Source organism: Phycodurus eques, chromosome 6 (genome assembly GCF_024500275.1).
Source record: "Phycodurus eques isolate BA_2022a chromosome 6, UOR_Pequ_1.1, whole genome shotgun sequence".
In the NCBI taxonomy this organism is placed as follows: Eukaryota; Metazoa; Chordata; class Actinopteri; order Syngnathiformes; family Syngnathidae; genus Phycodurus; species Phycodurus eques.
The window spans coordinates 13,814,973-13,832,184 of NC_084530.1; the positions used below are offsets into that span (position 1 = coordinate 13,814,973).

The 17,212-nt window shown below is 40.3% G+C and overlaps 1 protein-coding gene across 6 annotated transcripts in view; it reads left to right on the forward strand.

Annotated features, from left to right (window-relative positions):
- Positions 1-718: 718 nt before the first annotated feature.
- cp110 (centriolar coiled-coil protein 110) overlaps positions 719-17,212 on the forward strand; it is a 26,817-nt gene continuing 10,323 nt past the window's right edge. For 3 of the 6 annotated variants that reach the window (XM_061679184.1, XM_061679185.1, XM_061679186.1), the window contains exons 1-3: positions 719-1,312; positions 6,212-6,337; positions 9,630-11,924. In XM_061679184.1, coding sequence (XP_061535168.1) covers positions 11,444-11,924 — 481 coding nt within the window. In that variant the 5' untranslated portion in view covers positions 719-1,312; positions 6,212-6,337; positions 9,630-11,443. Of the gene's footprint in view, positions 1,313-6,211; positions 6,338-9,629; positions 11,925-17,212 lie in introns of those variants that run through there. The other 3 variants (XM_061679182.1, XM_061679183.1, XM_061679181.1) reach the window with 3 other exon arrangements.

Sequence of the window (17,212 nt, forward strand, 5' to 3'; positions counted from 1 at the left end):
AACACAGAGAGATACTGAGAGTTGCATATCAAAACATTAGCATATTGAGAATGAAATATATAATTTATTTTAGTAGTTTAATTGAAAAGTGAAACTATATCAAATACGGCACGACACAGTGAAATACTGATATTAATTATTGGTTTTATAGTTGTAATGATAGCTTCCAGCTAATGAAAACCAAATATTCACCATCTTAATGAAAATGTACTATTAAATAATTAAAAAAACAAATTATTTTAAAAATTGGAAAAGGTAATAAGCCTTCTGAAAAATATTTTCCCATGAGTTTAATGAATCTAATGAGAGTTTTACTTTTTTTTAATGAAACCTCTGAAATAAAAACTTTTCAATGATAGTCCAATTTATTGCAATGTATTGTATATAAAATCAATAATTATATGTATTGAATAGAACTATTGCTGCATTTTATTATTGCGTTACTTTAAAATAAATGAATTTGTTATTGAGCCAATAAAGCGTATTTATTGATGTCCCAAAGGAAACAGTTTTGTGTGTATTGTGTGGTCGCCGGTGAGTGATTGTAATTTTCACCTCAAGTGAAACGCAAACTGTATTGTGCTTGGTGAAATTGAATTCCCCCGTTGTGACTGTAGGGGGCAATAGCTTGTTTGTATTAGCCGCACTCTTCTTCGCGGCCTCCTGTCCGAACTGGAATTTATGAAAATGTGGACTTTTAAATGACGTTTGAAAAATGGATACTGGAAGTTTATAGCGAATTTACGTGGCAGCGAGGGCTTAACGTTTGAAACCAATACATGAATTGGTTAATATGCCTGTCATATATTTTGTCTATTCTGGTTGTTTGGGCTAATATTTCCGTGAGCATCGAGGAATCCGCCCCTGGTCTTGTGGCTCTCCAAACTATCGCCGCTAGTTTCTCCGGGAACAGAGGCGGGTAAAACGTAAACACTTCACTTGCAGAAATTATGTCACTGTTATTGACTTTTATACGGTGAATTATCCTTTACTTTCCCCTCCGTTTTATTGTAGACCTGCTGCTTATATTTAGGAGACTTTTGGAGGAAATAGCGCGCCGCTTAACTATTTACCAAACTCGCTCGCTCGCTAGCTAGCTAGCATGGTAACGTCCAATCTACCGTTATAATAGACACACCAGCACTGGACCCTGATGTGATCCACGACCAACTTCCGGAAAGAGCCAATGGAGGACTACGAAACTTTTGTGCGGAATTGTTTGTCACATCTGCGGAACAAAGAGGAGGAACTGAAAACGCCCTCCTCCTCTTCTGCCATTCGCTTCTATGGCGCGCCCATCCTGCCCCCATTGGTATGTGCATTTGTTTCTACCTAGCTGTCATTCTATTCGAAGTCAAATTCTTACAGGTGTAGGAGCCTCCAAGATATGATTTTGTGTCTTTGAGACTTGACTTTTTTTTTTTTTTTTTTAGCTCACTTCTACCCTTTTGGTTGGAAATGTTATACTACTTACAAAAAGTTAAGGATATTCGGCTTTTGAGTGAGCCTTTAGGATAAACATAAAATGTTTTTGCAAGTGAAATTGTCCTCTTCATCTTGTTGGTCTTTTTTTTTTTTTTTTTAACTAATTATTTTTTTTAATCAACCTTGAGGTCAGGCAGTTGAGAACCGTTTCGCATTTACAATGCCTACCTGACTGCAGACAGCAGGGCAAAACCAGGCAAAATAATACAAAAGCAAGTACAAAGAAATACCAAAAAGCTGCATTATGTGATGTACACTACATAAAACAAAATATAATTCAAAACAATATGAAACGAATATAAAATAAAAATAGGGCTGGAACTCAATTAAACAATTATCTAATTAATTTGTGGCCTCGTAATTAATTAATCTCAAGTCATAATATTTTAATCGTATAACTATCTTGCCTAAAAAGCAACATTTACTTAAAATGGTTTTTAGTGGACGACTGAATCAAATAATTGACCCAGACAGGAATATTAACTATGGAAAAAACACATTTAATTGCATTTGAATACAAAACAGTAGATGAACTAATAGAAAATATCCCTGGCCAAAATTAAAGAAGAAGAAGAAGCATCTTGTCATGAACATGCATGGACACAAAATTTGTTCTCTGCATTTAACCCATCACAGTGAACACATACACATTAGTGGAACACAGGGGGCAGCTGAAGCGCCCGGGGCTCAAGGACACCACAGCCGTGAGTCTGGGGGATGGTCCAGTCGGGGTCTTGAACCTAGGTCCACCACGGTGACAGGCGATGATCTTAACCATTGGGCCACGGCTGCCTGAAACTCAGATGTGTTGGCCGGGAACAGATCTTAAGTGACAGTGCCAATTTATTATTATTATTTTTTTAATTCTTTCTTTTAAGACCGCTATTGCCATGTTTCTGCATGGCAGTTGAAATGTTGGATCACATGTTGGAGGTTTGAAGTGATTCTTTGGTATAAAAACTCCTTTGTGCACTAATTGCACAAAACCACGCTTATCAAGGCTTCCATCCGGTATTTTATTTAAAATATAATTTGCCTCCCATCAATCCTAGCAACGCTGTTTCATCCAATTCCTCCATTTTGGTAGCTGAGCCGTGACGTTTGCCTCAGTAAAATCTGTGTACCAGGAAATCGTGCACGGACAAAGGTTATGCGTTGTTTGGAACAGAAATGCGATTAAAATGCAAAAATGTGTTTGTAATAAATTAACCGAGATAAATGCATGAGTGGAGGACTGGTTAGCACATCTGCCTCACAGTTCTGAGGACCCGGGTTCAAATCCATGAGTGGAGGACTGGTTAGCACATCTGCCTCACAGTTCTGAGGACCTGGGTTCAAATCCGACCCCGCCTGTGGTGGAGTTTGCATGTTCTACCCGTGCCTGCGTGGGTTTTCGGCGGGTACTCCGGTTTCCTCCCACATCCCCAAAACATACATGGTAGGTTAACTGAGGAGTCTAAATTGTCCGTAGGAATGAATGTGAGTGTGAATGCTTGTTTCTTTCTATGTGCCCTGCGATTGGCTGGCGACCAGTCCAGGGTGTACCCTGCCTCTCGCCCAAAGATGGCTGGGATGGGCTCCAGCACGTCCGCGACCCTAGTGAGGATAAGCGGTGCGGAAAATGAATGACTCCTAAAAATACAAAATACAGACAAAATCTTAATCTCCAATCAAAATACACCATAGCTCCCTTCACATTGGTACTTTGCATACAGAAAATGTTGATTAAAGCTGTTAGAGATGGGGGGGGGGGGGGGGGGGGGGGGAATGTTCATAAAGTAAAGCACATTGAGTTACCTTATGCATGAAATGCGCTATATAAATAAATTTGCTTTGCTTTAAAAAAAAAGGGAAAAAAAGAGGGGGGGAAAGATGCTTGGTGCATGCAATTTTATTATGCCAAGCCGCGTAGGCGACAGTTGTCTTTGCGTCCGGTGTCAACGTATTGTAAGTCACTAATATTCACCTCCATGGCAGTGAATAAACTACACTTCTTAACATGCTACTTACACATATTGTTTACGTTATCACGACGGGAGGCTGAGGAGTGGGTAGGAAAAAACGGAAAAGCATGATTCTAATTGCTAAGCTATCGTGTCATGAAGTCGCAAAACACCAAAATAAGTGATTGGGTGATACAGTACACTTGTCACATAGGTCTGTCTGGAACCGCGTTATAGCAGAGAGTAACCAAGCTTTAATAACAAGATAACAAGGCAACAAATACACGTGTGGAGATATAAATGTAAAATAATTCACGGCCTCACAAGATGTCATCTGAGAACGGGGTCAGGTTAAAAGTTAATAATGTTATTAATAATAATAAATATGTATTTATATTATAAAAGAAATATTATAAACATTATATATTTATTAATAAGAAAATATAACCTTGATTTGTCCCACAAGGGGGACATTTCCATCGTTTTAATAGCAATAGTGGCTACAGTAAATATAAATATATAATATAAATATTAGGTTAATTGAGTTAATTGCCCATAGGTGTGAATGTGAGTGCGAATGGTTGTTTGTTTATATGTGCCCTGCAATTGGCTGGCAACCAGTTCAGGGTGTACCCTGCCTCTCGCCCAAAGTTAGCTGGGATAGGCTCTAGCACGTCCACGAACGACCCTATTGAGGATAAGCGGAATGGAAGATGAATGAATGAATATAAATATTATGCTTGAGAAGACATATACACAAGTACAGTCAGAAAATAGAAATCTAAGCTATTGTCCATGCATAAACTATCCAATTCAATCTATCAGCAATGTTATTTGTTTGCAAAATAGAGTGCAGTGTTTTAATTGACTTTTGAGATCTGATTAATCTGATTTAATAGAATTGCTTTTTTTTAAGGTTGACAACAGAATTGGTAAAGGCGAATTATTCCATAGACACAGATATTTTTGACGATGGCATGTCAAAATCTCATATACTTTGATTCAGGCTGCAACTGATTCCGCCATTACAAGGTTGATGCAATAAAAACATTAAAATAATAAATACCAAAGCCATGATTCTTTAATGATTATAGAGTAATGATTATGTTTTTCAATTGAACAGTATGCAGAATTATTTTGTCCTATTACAAAATCTACTGCAATAACTCTCCTGCAGTAATGTGCTTGACAAAATTTTGAAAATATGGAAATTTGGATAAATTGTTGGGGAAGTGAATTTCTATAGGAAAATGGCCACTGAACTTAGCATGTCACACAGAGTGTCATTGCAGGTTGCAGCAGAGATACAGAGATCTCGGTGCGTGTGTTCGGAAAATTCAATCTGATGCCCTAACTCGTTTCTGAACGGTGCAGAGTGTAGCGTATTTTGTTTTGAATAAAAGCGTAATTAATTTGGAAAGGGGGTCGGAGGGTAAACGCCTGCGTTTCCCTCCGAGGCAAATCAAGCAAACGTTAGAATGTTACAATCAAAGCTATCTTTGTCTCATATAGGGCACCACGTCTCTTTATATTTATAGTTTTTAGGGAAAGTGACGAAAAAAACTCTATCAATCTCTGTTCTCTAGAAGGCTCGCTGCATTCAATAGGATGGTAGTTCTAAATTTCACCGGTTAAATGTTGCACTCAAACACACACAGTACACAACAGGAGGTTTAATTTAGAGCAAGTTTAATTAAAACTACAGGGAAATTCAGGGAACAGATGCAGAGGGACTTGACTCTGAAAATCACAGGTAAACGTATATAAAGAACAAGTTATAGGACAAATGGCTGAAATCGTGACGTGAGCGTGAAATGAGTTGATGCGTGTTGAGCGATGATAAAGCTGTGAATGTCCGTGATTGTTAGTTTAATCTCAAATTGTTATGCACTAATTTGTACTTGGTAAACAGCAAGGTGTACTCACGTTAGGCAGATCAAGCTAGTCAAGCGGGTCTTGCGATGTCTCGACAGGTTGATTTGAACGAAAAGGGGGAAAACAGCAGGGGACTAAAACACAAGAAGAAGGTTGCTTGCCACGCGCTTAGAGGGTAAATTGTGCACAAAAATCCTTCCTACCTGGGCAAACTTGCTGGCCACTCAAACTCTTACGCTAGGAGAAGCGTAGGTGAGAGGTTGTGCAGAGTCTCTTTGTCATCAGTTCTTAGTGTGATATCTGTTATATATATATATATATATATATATATATATATATATAATATAATATATTATATATGTTTTAGGAAATATCCGTTACAGGAGTCTGGCAGAGAGTGCTCCGAGGATATTTTGAAACGCACCTCTGATACGCAGTCGCAGCCCGGCCATAACCGTAGTATATATGTGGCGGACGTGTTGGGGAGGTCATGACATTGCGTGGGTCTGCAAGTAATGTCCGTATGGAAAACAAACGGCGGCGTGCGGAAACATGGTTCTGTGCATAAACATGGTTCTGTTGGCGTTTCGACGCAAACGTTTCGGGTCAACCCATTTTTGTGATTGACTCAACCGAGTTAGTTAACTTTTTTTTCACAGCCCTAGTTCAAGGTAAAGATTATAGTGCATTTTAGGTTCATTCTGAAATTTAGCCCGAAAGCAGAATATCCCTAACCTTTTGTGAGTAGTGTACAATGGAGACCATATTTGTATTATATTACTTATTACTTACTTATTGAGTTATTTATAACACCACCTAGAACTCATATTGATGATTTACTTGTGATAATGGCAATAATTTTTGGCCAAGGGCATTTTTTTGTCATGAGTGCTTTCCGTTGATAACAGCTCACAGACACACAGAGAGAGGAAATGCAGAAGCACAGAGAAGCAGCGCAAAAAGATGCTGTCACCCGAAGGTTGAAGGGCAATGGAAGACTGGCATATGTGCAAACAATTCTACACAGTGTTCAGGTACTTGAGATTTGGTATGTCCCTTCTACTAAACAATATTTTCCAGTACATATTGTGGCAGTTGACATTGTGGCCTTCATTTAGTTTATTTATATGATCAGGGTTGCACATATGTGGTGTGCAGGTGTGAATGCACTCTGAAAATATTAGCACCAGCTTGATGTGTGTTACTGCGCATTTGCGTACCAAGCATTTTAGTATTTTATTTTTCGAACAGAGCGGGAGACTGGGTTCGAAGAGTGTCGACATCACTGTCAAAACATGTCGGCTTGGTATCAGAGGATGTCCCAGCATGCCTAGCGCCGTTGTAAATAGTTTTTTTAAATCCTGTTTTGTGTCAGTTAGTCCCTTAATCCCTTAAATAGTTGTAATAATAATAATGGGAAAGTACCTCCGTAAAACTGCAATGTCAAAACTAGACACTAAAGTGCGCCACAGCCATTATATTAAAGATGTTACTTAGGAGTAAATAAAAGTTTGTATGTTTAATGTACACCTCAACAGAATGCAAAATTAAAAGGTCACAATATATAAAATTTTTCTAATATATATATATATATATATATATAAAATGCAGCCCTACGGGGGTTCACAAACCAGGCCGGTCCCAAGTCCTGATAAATGCAAAAGGTTGCATCAGGAAGGGCATCCGGCTAAAAACAAATATGAGCGTTCATCTAAAGAATTCCATACTGGATCAGTCATTGCGCGGCTTAACAACGTCCACCACCGACGCTGTTAACCTACAGGGCGCCGGTGAAAATTCAGCTACTGTGGGTTGAAGACAAAGGAGAGGTGGAAAGCGGGTTCTTAAGCAGAAAGAGAGGAGGAAAGCACAGAACCTAAAACTGAATGTGGGGACTTTGAATGTTGGTACTCCGACAGGAAAAGCTAGGGAGTTGGTTGACATGATGATAAGGAGAAATGTTGATAGAGTGTGGGTCCAGAAGACCAGGTGGAAAGGCAGTCAGGCTAGAAGCTTAGTTGCAGGGTTCAAATTATTTTACTATGGTGTAGATGGGAAGAGAAAGGAAGTAGGGGTTATTTTAAAGGAAGAATGTCTTGGAGGTGAAAAGTGTCAGCTCAAGTGATGAGGCTGAAAGTTGAAATTGAGGTTGGTATGTATTCGACTTCACACCAATCCGATCGTCTTGATCAGTATCGGCCGATAAGTCGCATTTTATGCAGATTGGCTGATCGGCTTTAATGTCAGAATTCACCGATCCGATCACTGACGTCACTGATCAGCTCCGCAAAACACATCTACTCCACGTCGCCGTCGTGTATATTTGTATCCAAAAGGTAGTTTATTTTTAGCCTTGTCAAGTGTCTTGTGAAGTAGTACTGTAAATACCTGATGGCCAATAATATTTTTTTAATCTTGTCGGTGAAAAAAAATATGTCAGCGGTGTGGGACGTTTTTCCGGCGTCTGAGACAGACAACACGAAAGCCATTTGTAATCTGCAAAACTGAAGTACCTCTTGGGGGAACATCATCTCAATGCTTCAAACTCGGTGATCGGCGATCTGCCCCAAAATTCCTGATCGTTTCAAGCCTATTATTTATAATTTAATTAGTGTCTATGCCCCACAGGTAGGATGTGACCTAGAGGTGAAAGAGAAAGAAGGGGAGAAAGATACAGGTTGACCAGACAGAGGGATAGAGATGGGAAGGCTGTGAAGCAGGTTAGGGTGGTTCAGGATGGAGATGGAAATGTGATGACTGGTGCCAGTAGTGTGCTGGAAAGATGGAAAGAATACTTTGAGGAATTGATGAATGAGGAAAATGAGAAGGAAGAGTAGAAGAGGCAAGTGTGGTGGACCAGGAAGTAGCAGTGATTAGTGAAGGGGGAAGTTGAAAGGCATTAAAAAAAGATGAAAAATGAAAAGGCTGGGAGAGGTGGATGTGGAGTTTTTGACCAGGTTGTATAACAGAATTATAGTGAGAAGATGCCTGAGGAATGGAGGTAAAGTGTGCTGGTGTCCATGTTTAATTATATATACTATATATATATATATATATATATATATATATATATATAGATAGATAGATAGATAGATAGATAAAGAGAGAGAGAGAGAGACAGATCTCTCTCTCTCTCTCTCTCTCTCTCTATATATGTATATGTATATGTACAGTTGCCAAACCCGTCCATATATACAATCGCTATTTGGGACGGGCATCTCGTTCCATCTGCGTAGCCTACCCTTCCCGCGATGCAGGAGCCAATCATGTTGAAGCGGGTGGGTCTTGCCGAGAAACGGCGTGGAATTTCTAAGAATGTCTGTGAAATGGGACGTTCCCTTTCCGGGTATGTCGTCTTTTGTAATTTGTTTTATTATTTTGTAAAAGTGTTTCAGCTTTGGTTCATTTGTTTCATGAAATGTAAAAGTGTTTTTGCTTTTGTTAATTTGTTTCCTGAAATGTACAAGTGTTTCACAATTTGTTATTTTTATCTTTTTTTGCGTTGTTTTGAGTGCCAACTTTTTAACTTTGAAATTAAACAAAAATATTTAACATAATGATAATATGTTGTCAGTTTGTGTTTAGAAAGCGTTCCAACTTTCCGTCAACTTTCTTTAAGATCCCATATTTTGGCTATTTACTCTCTTCCATGGACTTAGTATAAAAGTGTCAATTTCATTTAAAAAAAAACAGCTTGGTTTTATCATAGTGTCCAGAAAAGGCTCCTCAGACAGCTACTTCTGTTTAACCCAGTTTTGCATTTTTGCACCTCTGATTGATTGCTTCTGTGTAGAAGACCCACACGTGTTTGTGATGTTGACAGTGCTGGCTCGGGAGTGGAGAGGTAGGCGGAGATCTTCGCTAGTGACATAGTAGATAAGCTTGAGAAATTTGAATGACCTGATTTCAGGCCTCTCGGCAGAAAAACATCTGGAAATCAGTAATGCATGGATGATTTTAATTCATATTTCACGTTTACTGAGGCCGCCCTAGAGCCAATATTACATCCCAAATACTAGAAAAACTTGGTTTGGTAAAACATGGCATCTTAAATATTTCATACAGGAAAATGATACTTATATCATTGGAATATAAGATCATCTGTCTTGGAATACTTGTCCCATATAAATACATTTTTGGACTTTTACACGCATACCGACTTTTAATTCATCCTGTGAGGTTGGTCAGTTGGGGAAAAAATGAGCACCAAGCAACAACCTCTGGTGCTCCTTTGAGAACCAGACCAACATTGTTATGTGCACCCCTGGATATGATACTTTTCATTTACCATACTTAAAACATCAACTTTGTTTTTCTAAATTACAGATGATGAATTCACCAACATTGGAGGTCTTACTTCAGGAATTGAAAGTTGCCCCAAAGTCTTTGGATTCCTCTAACTCCAGTGAATCTAGTCAGCGAAGTATAAATACTGTGGCAGAAATGAATAGTCCCCTCGTTAGTCCATTGTCCATCAACATCAAATAGTGCCTTTTTCAGCTCTCATGTGATGCCTCAACCAACTCACAAGGGAGGGTGCCATGTTGAGCATCATGAAAACCAACATCCCTCTCAACCAAGCTCCTTTAATAGTGCGAATCCCTGCTCTGTATCCTTTGGCGATGTGACTCATGCCATTATAGAAAACACCACCGGTCTTTCAGGAAGTCTTGATATAAGGAGTGTTAGCCATTGCCCACAAGGAACTAATAATACAACTGACTTTTTCCTTCCCAAGACCTCAAAGACAATGGCCAAAATGTCAGATATCATTAGCTACCCTCCCATAGATGGAGAGGAATTGGAGAGAAGTGGACAAGAGTCATCCTTTTCTCATGATTTTCTCGCAAAGAGTGACAGTAGTTGTTCCGTAGTTCCGGAGGATTCAATCAGAAGTGATAATTTTCCTGAATACCAAAGTGAAAATGGTCAAATGGACATTGCTGAGAGTCAAGATAATATTCCCCCCTCTGCTGTACTTAGCATGAAGGAACGCCCCAAAATTAGGCATGTGGTGGTCCCCGTCCCCTTTTTGGACAGCTGTAGCTCTTCAAACATTCTTGAGCTACCTCAAACACCAAGCATTGATTGTTTTTGTGCTGATCAGCTTATTCAAAGCAATCGAGGAAATACCGAATCTATGAACACGCAAAGACCCCAAACACAATCAAAGTCTCCCAATCGGCCAAGCCTCCAGGACCTGCTGAGAAAATCTCAGGAGTATCGCCGGCAACAGCGCTTGCTTAGGAACCAAGCCAAAAATGCTAGAATCCAGGAGCGAGCACAAGAACAACCAAGAGTGGAGGAGAAGAGCCTCTCTGATAAGGAGAACAATGAATTTCACGATAAAAGTAAAGAGGGGATAAAAACTAAACAGAAGAGCTTTTTCAAAACAATTAATACTACCTGCCAAAAATCTGATAAAAACAAACTAGTGTTTCTGGATGAGTTGGTCAGCAAAAAGGCAAACCATGATTCTGAAAGAGTATCTGACCAAATCACCCTTCCTTACCAACAGCCGTTGTCGCAATTACAAACTCAAGAAGTCTATCACCTGACCAGTGATCAGACAACCACAGACCCATTTACTTCTGTGGAAGGGCGTGGAATCTTTCACTCTATCCCAGTGCCTAATTTCTGCCAGAGTCCTGTTTACAGTAAGGGCTCCAGTAGTTTACCCGATGGAGCAGATAACCTCAGGGGGACCGTTCTGCTTAGTTCAAGCCCGAATGAAAGCCACAAGGCTGATGAAAAACATAACATTGGACTGCAAAGTGATGCACCAAGCGCAATAGTCAAGAGTTCACAGCACATTAACCAGCTAGAATCCTGCCTCTCCAACTTAAAAGAACTGATCTCTGATCTAGGGTCATCACTTGTTCAACTTGAAGGAAAATGGGAGGATAGGCCTGATGAGGGCAATGTCGTAAAGCAATACCAAAGGAACAATGAGGGTACAAAAGGACAATCACTTGAGTCTTGCAGAAGCATGCTCGGAAACACAGACGAACTAAACAACAGCAGAAAAGACAATTTTCTGTCAATCCTGCAGGATAAAGGAAAAGAAGGTGAAATCAGAAAAGCTCAGTCTGATCAACACCTTTACCGTTCAGGGCATAATCAATGACAAAGCATTCAACATGAGTTCTGGACAGCTCGATGAAAGCAGAAAGCAACAGCCACCACCTGAATGTGTGCTCTCTGTATCACAGTGGATTCCAATTCCTGATGTTTTCAGAAATGTTCTATCAGAACCCACAGTTCCTCACGATGTTCCAGTACTGTTGGACAGCAGTTCACATCATACAGAAAGAAACAATGAATTGGCTGAGGATGGTCATAACTCCACTAACATGCTCTCTGTCAACCAGTCCTTTAATGTGGACATGCCGTCTGAGGTGCAGCATCTTGAGGGTTCAGGATCTGAGCAGGACTCAAGCAACCAGTTGGTTCAAGGGAAGGGACTGACCCCCGTGAGTGTGGCAGGTATCGAGAGCATGTCATCCAAGAAGGTCAAACGAAGACTCCTCATGCATGTGACAGATAATTATCCTGATAGGACTTCAGCACCCTGCAGTGAGGACCTGGCAGCGCTCATCCCCAGCTACAGTACTTCCAGAGGTAAGACCCACATGTGAAATGCAATGCATATGCCGTATCAAATATAAAAAATGTAGTTAGCTATCTCAGTAAGGCACCAGGTTTTTTGACTAGGCTAATTTTATTGTGGCACAAATCTGAACACGTCTCTCTAAATCCTGGTACACGCACAAGGATTTTTCAAATCTTAAAAGATTTCTCTGTGGCACAGCCCACATATGAAGATAAAAAATCTGGCATTTAACCATTTTGATCCTATCGTGTATGGTGTGCTCCGATAATCTCAAACATAGAACACCGCACACAAAGAATCTGTTCCACCTCCGATCTCAAAATGTCGCATGATCACACAAAACCAAAGAAGAAGAAACACTTTTGGATATGCGCCTATGTTTCCTGAAAGTTCCAAAAGGTTGCTGGAGCCAGGAGTCTTGTAAAATGGCATAGCCATCAAAAAACGACTTCAAAAATACTTGCTGTGTGGGGAACCCACTTTTATACAAAAAAAGATTGGGTAAGACATGCTTGTTTTTATTCATGGTCTTTTCCTTTTATATAGTCAGGGCACTTCTTGATTGGCTATATTCTGTTTTACGTCACAATTCACCACAGGAGAAGTCTACTTTCCCCGCACATTAGTCATTTGGTTGTAAATATTGAACACGTTTATTATTTTAGATTGTCAACCCTGACATGTTTCAGACCCTAAAATCTAATCCACGGTTTCCCACATATACAATTCCCTCCAAAAGTATAGAAACGACAAGGTCAATTCCTTTGTTTTTGTTGTTTACTGAATACATTTGGTTTCAGATCTAAAGATGAATATGAGACAAAAGTGCAGAATTCCACATTTTATGGTAGTTACATCTAGATGTGTTAAACAACTCAGGACAGAGCACCTTTTGTTTGACCCCACCCACTTTTCAATGGAGCAAAAGTATTGGAACATGTGACTGATGGGTGTTCCGAGTTGCTCAGGTGATGCCTTTTAGATTGATTGCTTAAACATTAGTGTTTGTTTTTGCCTTTTGGTTTCAAATTTGAAAACTGCATTTGCTGTTAAGCAAACATGAAGACCAGAGAGCTGTGTTTGGGAGAAAAGCAAACCATTTTGAAGCTGAGAGAAGAGGGAAAATCAGTTTGCGCTATTGGACAAACATTGGGCATAGCCAATACAACAATTTGGAATGTCCTGAAAAAGAAAAGCTACTGGTGTACCGAGCAACATATATTGAACAGGTCGGCCAAGGGTATCAACAGCAGTTGATGAAAGAAAGGTTGTGAGAGCTGTGAAGAAACACCCAAAGAGCAACAGTCAGTGACAGCACTGCCAACCTCCACAGGCAAGTGTGAAGATGTCACAATCCACAGTTCGAAGAAGACTTCGAAAGAAGAAATATACAGGCCCTACCACAAGATGCAAACCACTCATCAGCAAAGAGAAAAAAAGAGGAAAAACCCCAGACAAACAAACAAACAAGAACTGAAAGAGGTGTCAGTAAAAGCCTGGAAAAGGTACAAGGTACAGAGAGCCGCTGCTGCGAATGTATGCGCCGCCATCTTGGAAATAAGTATGGTGTATGGTCAGCTATGGGTGCCTAGGAAGCATTCCATTCCATTTCAAATGAAGAATGCAACAGTCTGAAGTGAATGGGTCGCAGACTTGATGCAGTTATTGCAAGTAAGGGTTATCCCACCAAATATTACATGTTATTCACTTTAAGTTAATTTAATAATGTCTTTTCCACTACTTTTGCTCAGTTGAGAAGTGAGTGGCTTGTTTAACACATAGATGTAAATACCAGGAAATGAAAGCTGGAATTCTGTACTTTTGTCTCATAGTCATCTTTTGATTTGAAACCCAAATGTCTTCAGTATACAACAAAAACAAAGGAGTGGACCTTGCTGTGCCAATACTTTTGGAGGGGACTGAAAGTAGCTGTCTTTGCATCAGTGGCGATTCGCTGCAATTGCAAGTTACTTAATAGCGTGGCCAATTTCGACCTCAACATCACGCAGTTAGCCATCAAGCTATGCCTTGAACCTGAAAAATGAATCTCCTCTGTAGTGTTTTTTGTTTTATGTTATTTGAGCTAAAGTGTCTCTGTTGTGATGACCCACTCGCGGAGCACTGAGCGGCTCTACTGTGAATTGGTCCTATTCTCTCATGCACGTAAGAGCGAAAAAAATGCTGAGCTCTGAGGATTCTCCCATCAGTTTAAGTCTCTCATTTAAAGGTCTGAGGACAAAGATGTTAGCAATTTTATTTAACTCGAGAAGCCCTTTACAAACCACATCTGCCATTTTGAAGTGATTATGTAGCAGATATACAGCAGTTAAATCAATAAATATGTTTCAGAATGCGCGTTCTGCTTTTTGCATCTAGCACCTTCCGGTCTTCGACTCTATCCGGCACTGTGACGTAACACGAGCCAAACAGCCTGTTCATTCGCCCTTGTGTGCTATTGTTCCATGCTGTTGTTCGCGTCCTTGTATATTTGTTGTCATATGATTTAGCGATTTCACGATGGTTTCTTGTGTGGCATTTGGTTGTACAAATGCTTCAGGCAGTGACAAGAGTTTCTTTGGCTTTCCAAGTGAAAGAGGAATATGTGACCAATGGATAGGGAAAGTCAATCATACAGGGAAGAAACGTGGTCAGCTATGGGTGCCTAGCAAGCCTTCCAAACTCTGTGCTGATCACTTCGAACCGGCGTGTTTTGAGAAAGACTTAGCAGAAAACACTGGATACACAGGTGTAGTTAGGCAGAGGCTGAAACCAGCTACTATTTTTCCAACGGGACCTCAACCGGCAGCAAGAGAACTAAATCTCGCAGCCGCCATGGTGCAGCAGCAAAGCGGCGCAGACAAGAGGTGAGGATTTCCTTGTATATATTATGGTTATTATGCACTGGGCAGTAAGAAAAAAAAAGACACATGCAGTAGTTTTCAGTACTCTTGTCTGTACTTTTGCCTATATGACAAGCCAACAGACACGGCGAAGACCTTTCTGTGCGGGTGTTATAAAGCAACTCGAGCGAGGGGCACGCAATATATAAGACTACTGCATACAATGTAAAAGCTTGTGCCGTGACCCTGAAACATATGAATATATAATACGTATAGGCGTGCTAAAAAATATTGGCACCCCTGGGGTGCCATTATTTCTAGCCATGACTGTATAAAAAGACGTGCTTTTTTTTTTTTTTTTCCTCCTCAACTGTCTGACCCCATGAGCATGCCTGTTATTTTATTAATATTCCAACACGTTGCTCGCCATTGCGTATAGTGTAACGCACTGTGTTTGGCAATTGCAACGTCACTTCCGGTAGTCTTTGCGGTGGATGGAGTAATTACACCCCTGTGTCTCATGCTTTGGGTATGTTCGGGGAGTGCTCAATGCGCATAATAAAAACTATAATTGACAACTTGCTGGAAATGATGTGCATGCATTACATAACATATAAACAATGCAAATATGACTTTTAACTGCCCCCTTAACTTCTTTTTCCTCTGGCCTTTAAGCACTTTCATTCTCAATAGGTGCTTTGAGTGTAGCATCCCTAAAATGTGGAGGTTCCCTGTCAAATCGGGCCTTCTGCATATTTTCCTCTTGCGTGCTTCTAAGGCTGTATTAAGTGCCCCAGTAATATTGCTTATTACTTGAAGTTTGGATGCAGTTACAGTTTGCACCACAAGCTACAATATTGTCAAATAGAGTCAAAGAATGCTATCAACTGTATTTACGCTGACACTCAAAATGGAGCATAAACATTTGTGAAAAAGACATTTCGACATTTTACACTAATTAGAAAAAAACTAGTCCCCTTAGGTACTTGCCTTCGTCTGTATCTACTCCACTCTCCTCTTTGCACACGTCCACTCAAGAGAAGCGTGGATGGCACTTCTTCCTCCAGTGCAGTTAAATTAAGTGGAGGCACTGGTGGGCCACCTTCTCTCCTTTGTCCACATCTTTTACATTTTTGGTCCACCTCTTTAGATTTGTCCATCGCAACGCACACACACACACACACACACATTTATTTATCCAGCCATAAATCTCTTAATCTCATACAGTGGGGCAAAAAACTATTTAGTCAGCCATCAATTCTGCAAGTTCTCCCACTTAAAAAAATGAGAGAGGCCTGTAATTTTCATCATAGGGATAACTCACCTATGAGAGACAAAATGAGGGGGAAAAAATCCAGAAAATCACATTGTCTGCTTTTTAAAGAATTTATGAGCAAATTATGGTGGAAAATAAGTAATTGGTCAACAACAAAAGTTAATCTCAATACTTCGTTATATACCCTTTGTTAGCAATGACAGGTCAAACGTTTCTGTAAGTCTTCTCAAGGTTTTCACACACTGTTGCTGGTATTTTGGCCCATTCCTCCATGTAGATCTCCTCTAGAGCAGTGATGTTTTGGGGCTGTCGATGGGCAACACAGACTTTCAACTCCCTCCAAAGATTTTCTATGGGGTTGAGATCTGGAGACTGGCTAGGCCACTCCAGGACCCTGAAATGCTTCTTGCGAAGCCACTCCTTCGTTGCCCGGGCGGTGTGTTTGGGATAATTGTCATGCTGAAAGACCCAGCCACGTTTCATCTTCAATGCCCTTGCTGATGGAAGGAGGTTTTCACTCAGAATCTCACAATACATGGCCCCATTCATTCTCTACTTTACACGGATCAGTCAGCCTCAAAGCATGATGTTTCCACCACCATACTTCTCAGTAGGTATGGTGTTCTTTGGATGCAACTCAGCATTCTTTGTCCTCCAACAACGACAAGTTGAGTTTTTACCAAAAAGTTCTATTTTGGTTTCCTCTGACCATATGACAATCTCCCAATCCTCTTCTGGATCATCCAAATGCTCTCTAGCAAACTTCAGAAGGGCCTGGACATGTACTGGCTTAAGCGGGGAGACGTCCGGCACTTCAGGATTTGAGTCCCTGGCGGCGTAGTGTGTTACTGATGGTAGCCTTTGTTACTTTGGTCCCAGATCTCTGCAGGTCATTCACGAGGTCCCCCGTGATGTTCTGATATTTGTACTCACCATTCTTGTGATCATTTTGACCCCACGGGATGAGATCTTGGATGGAGCCCCAGATCGAGGGAGATTATCAGTGGTCTTGTATGTCTTCCATTTTCTAATAATTGCTCCCACAGTTGATTTCTTCACACCAAGCTGCTTACCTATTGCAGATTCAGTCTTCCCAGCCTGGTCCAGGTCTACAATTTCAGAATCAGAATCATCTTTATTTGCCAAGTATGTCCAAAAAACACACAAGGAATTTTGTTAC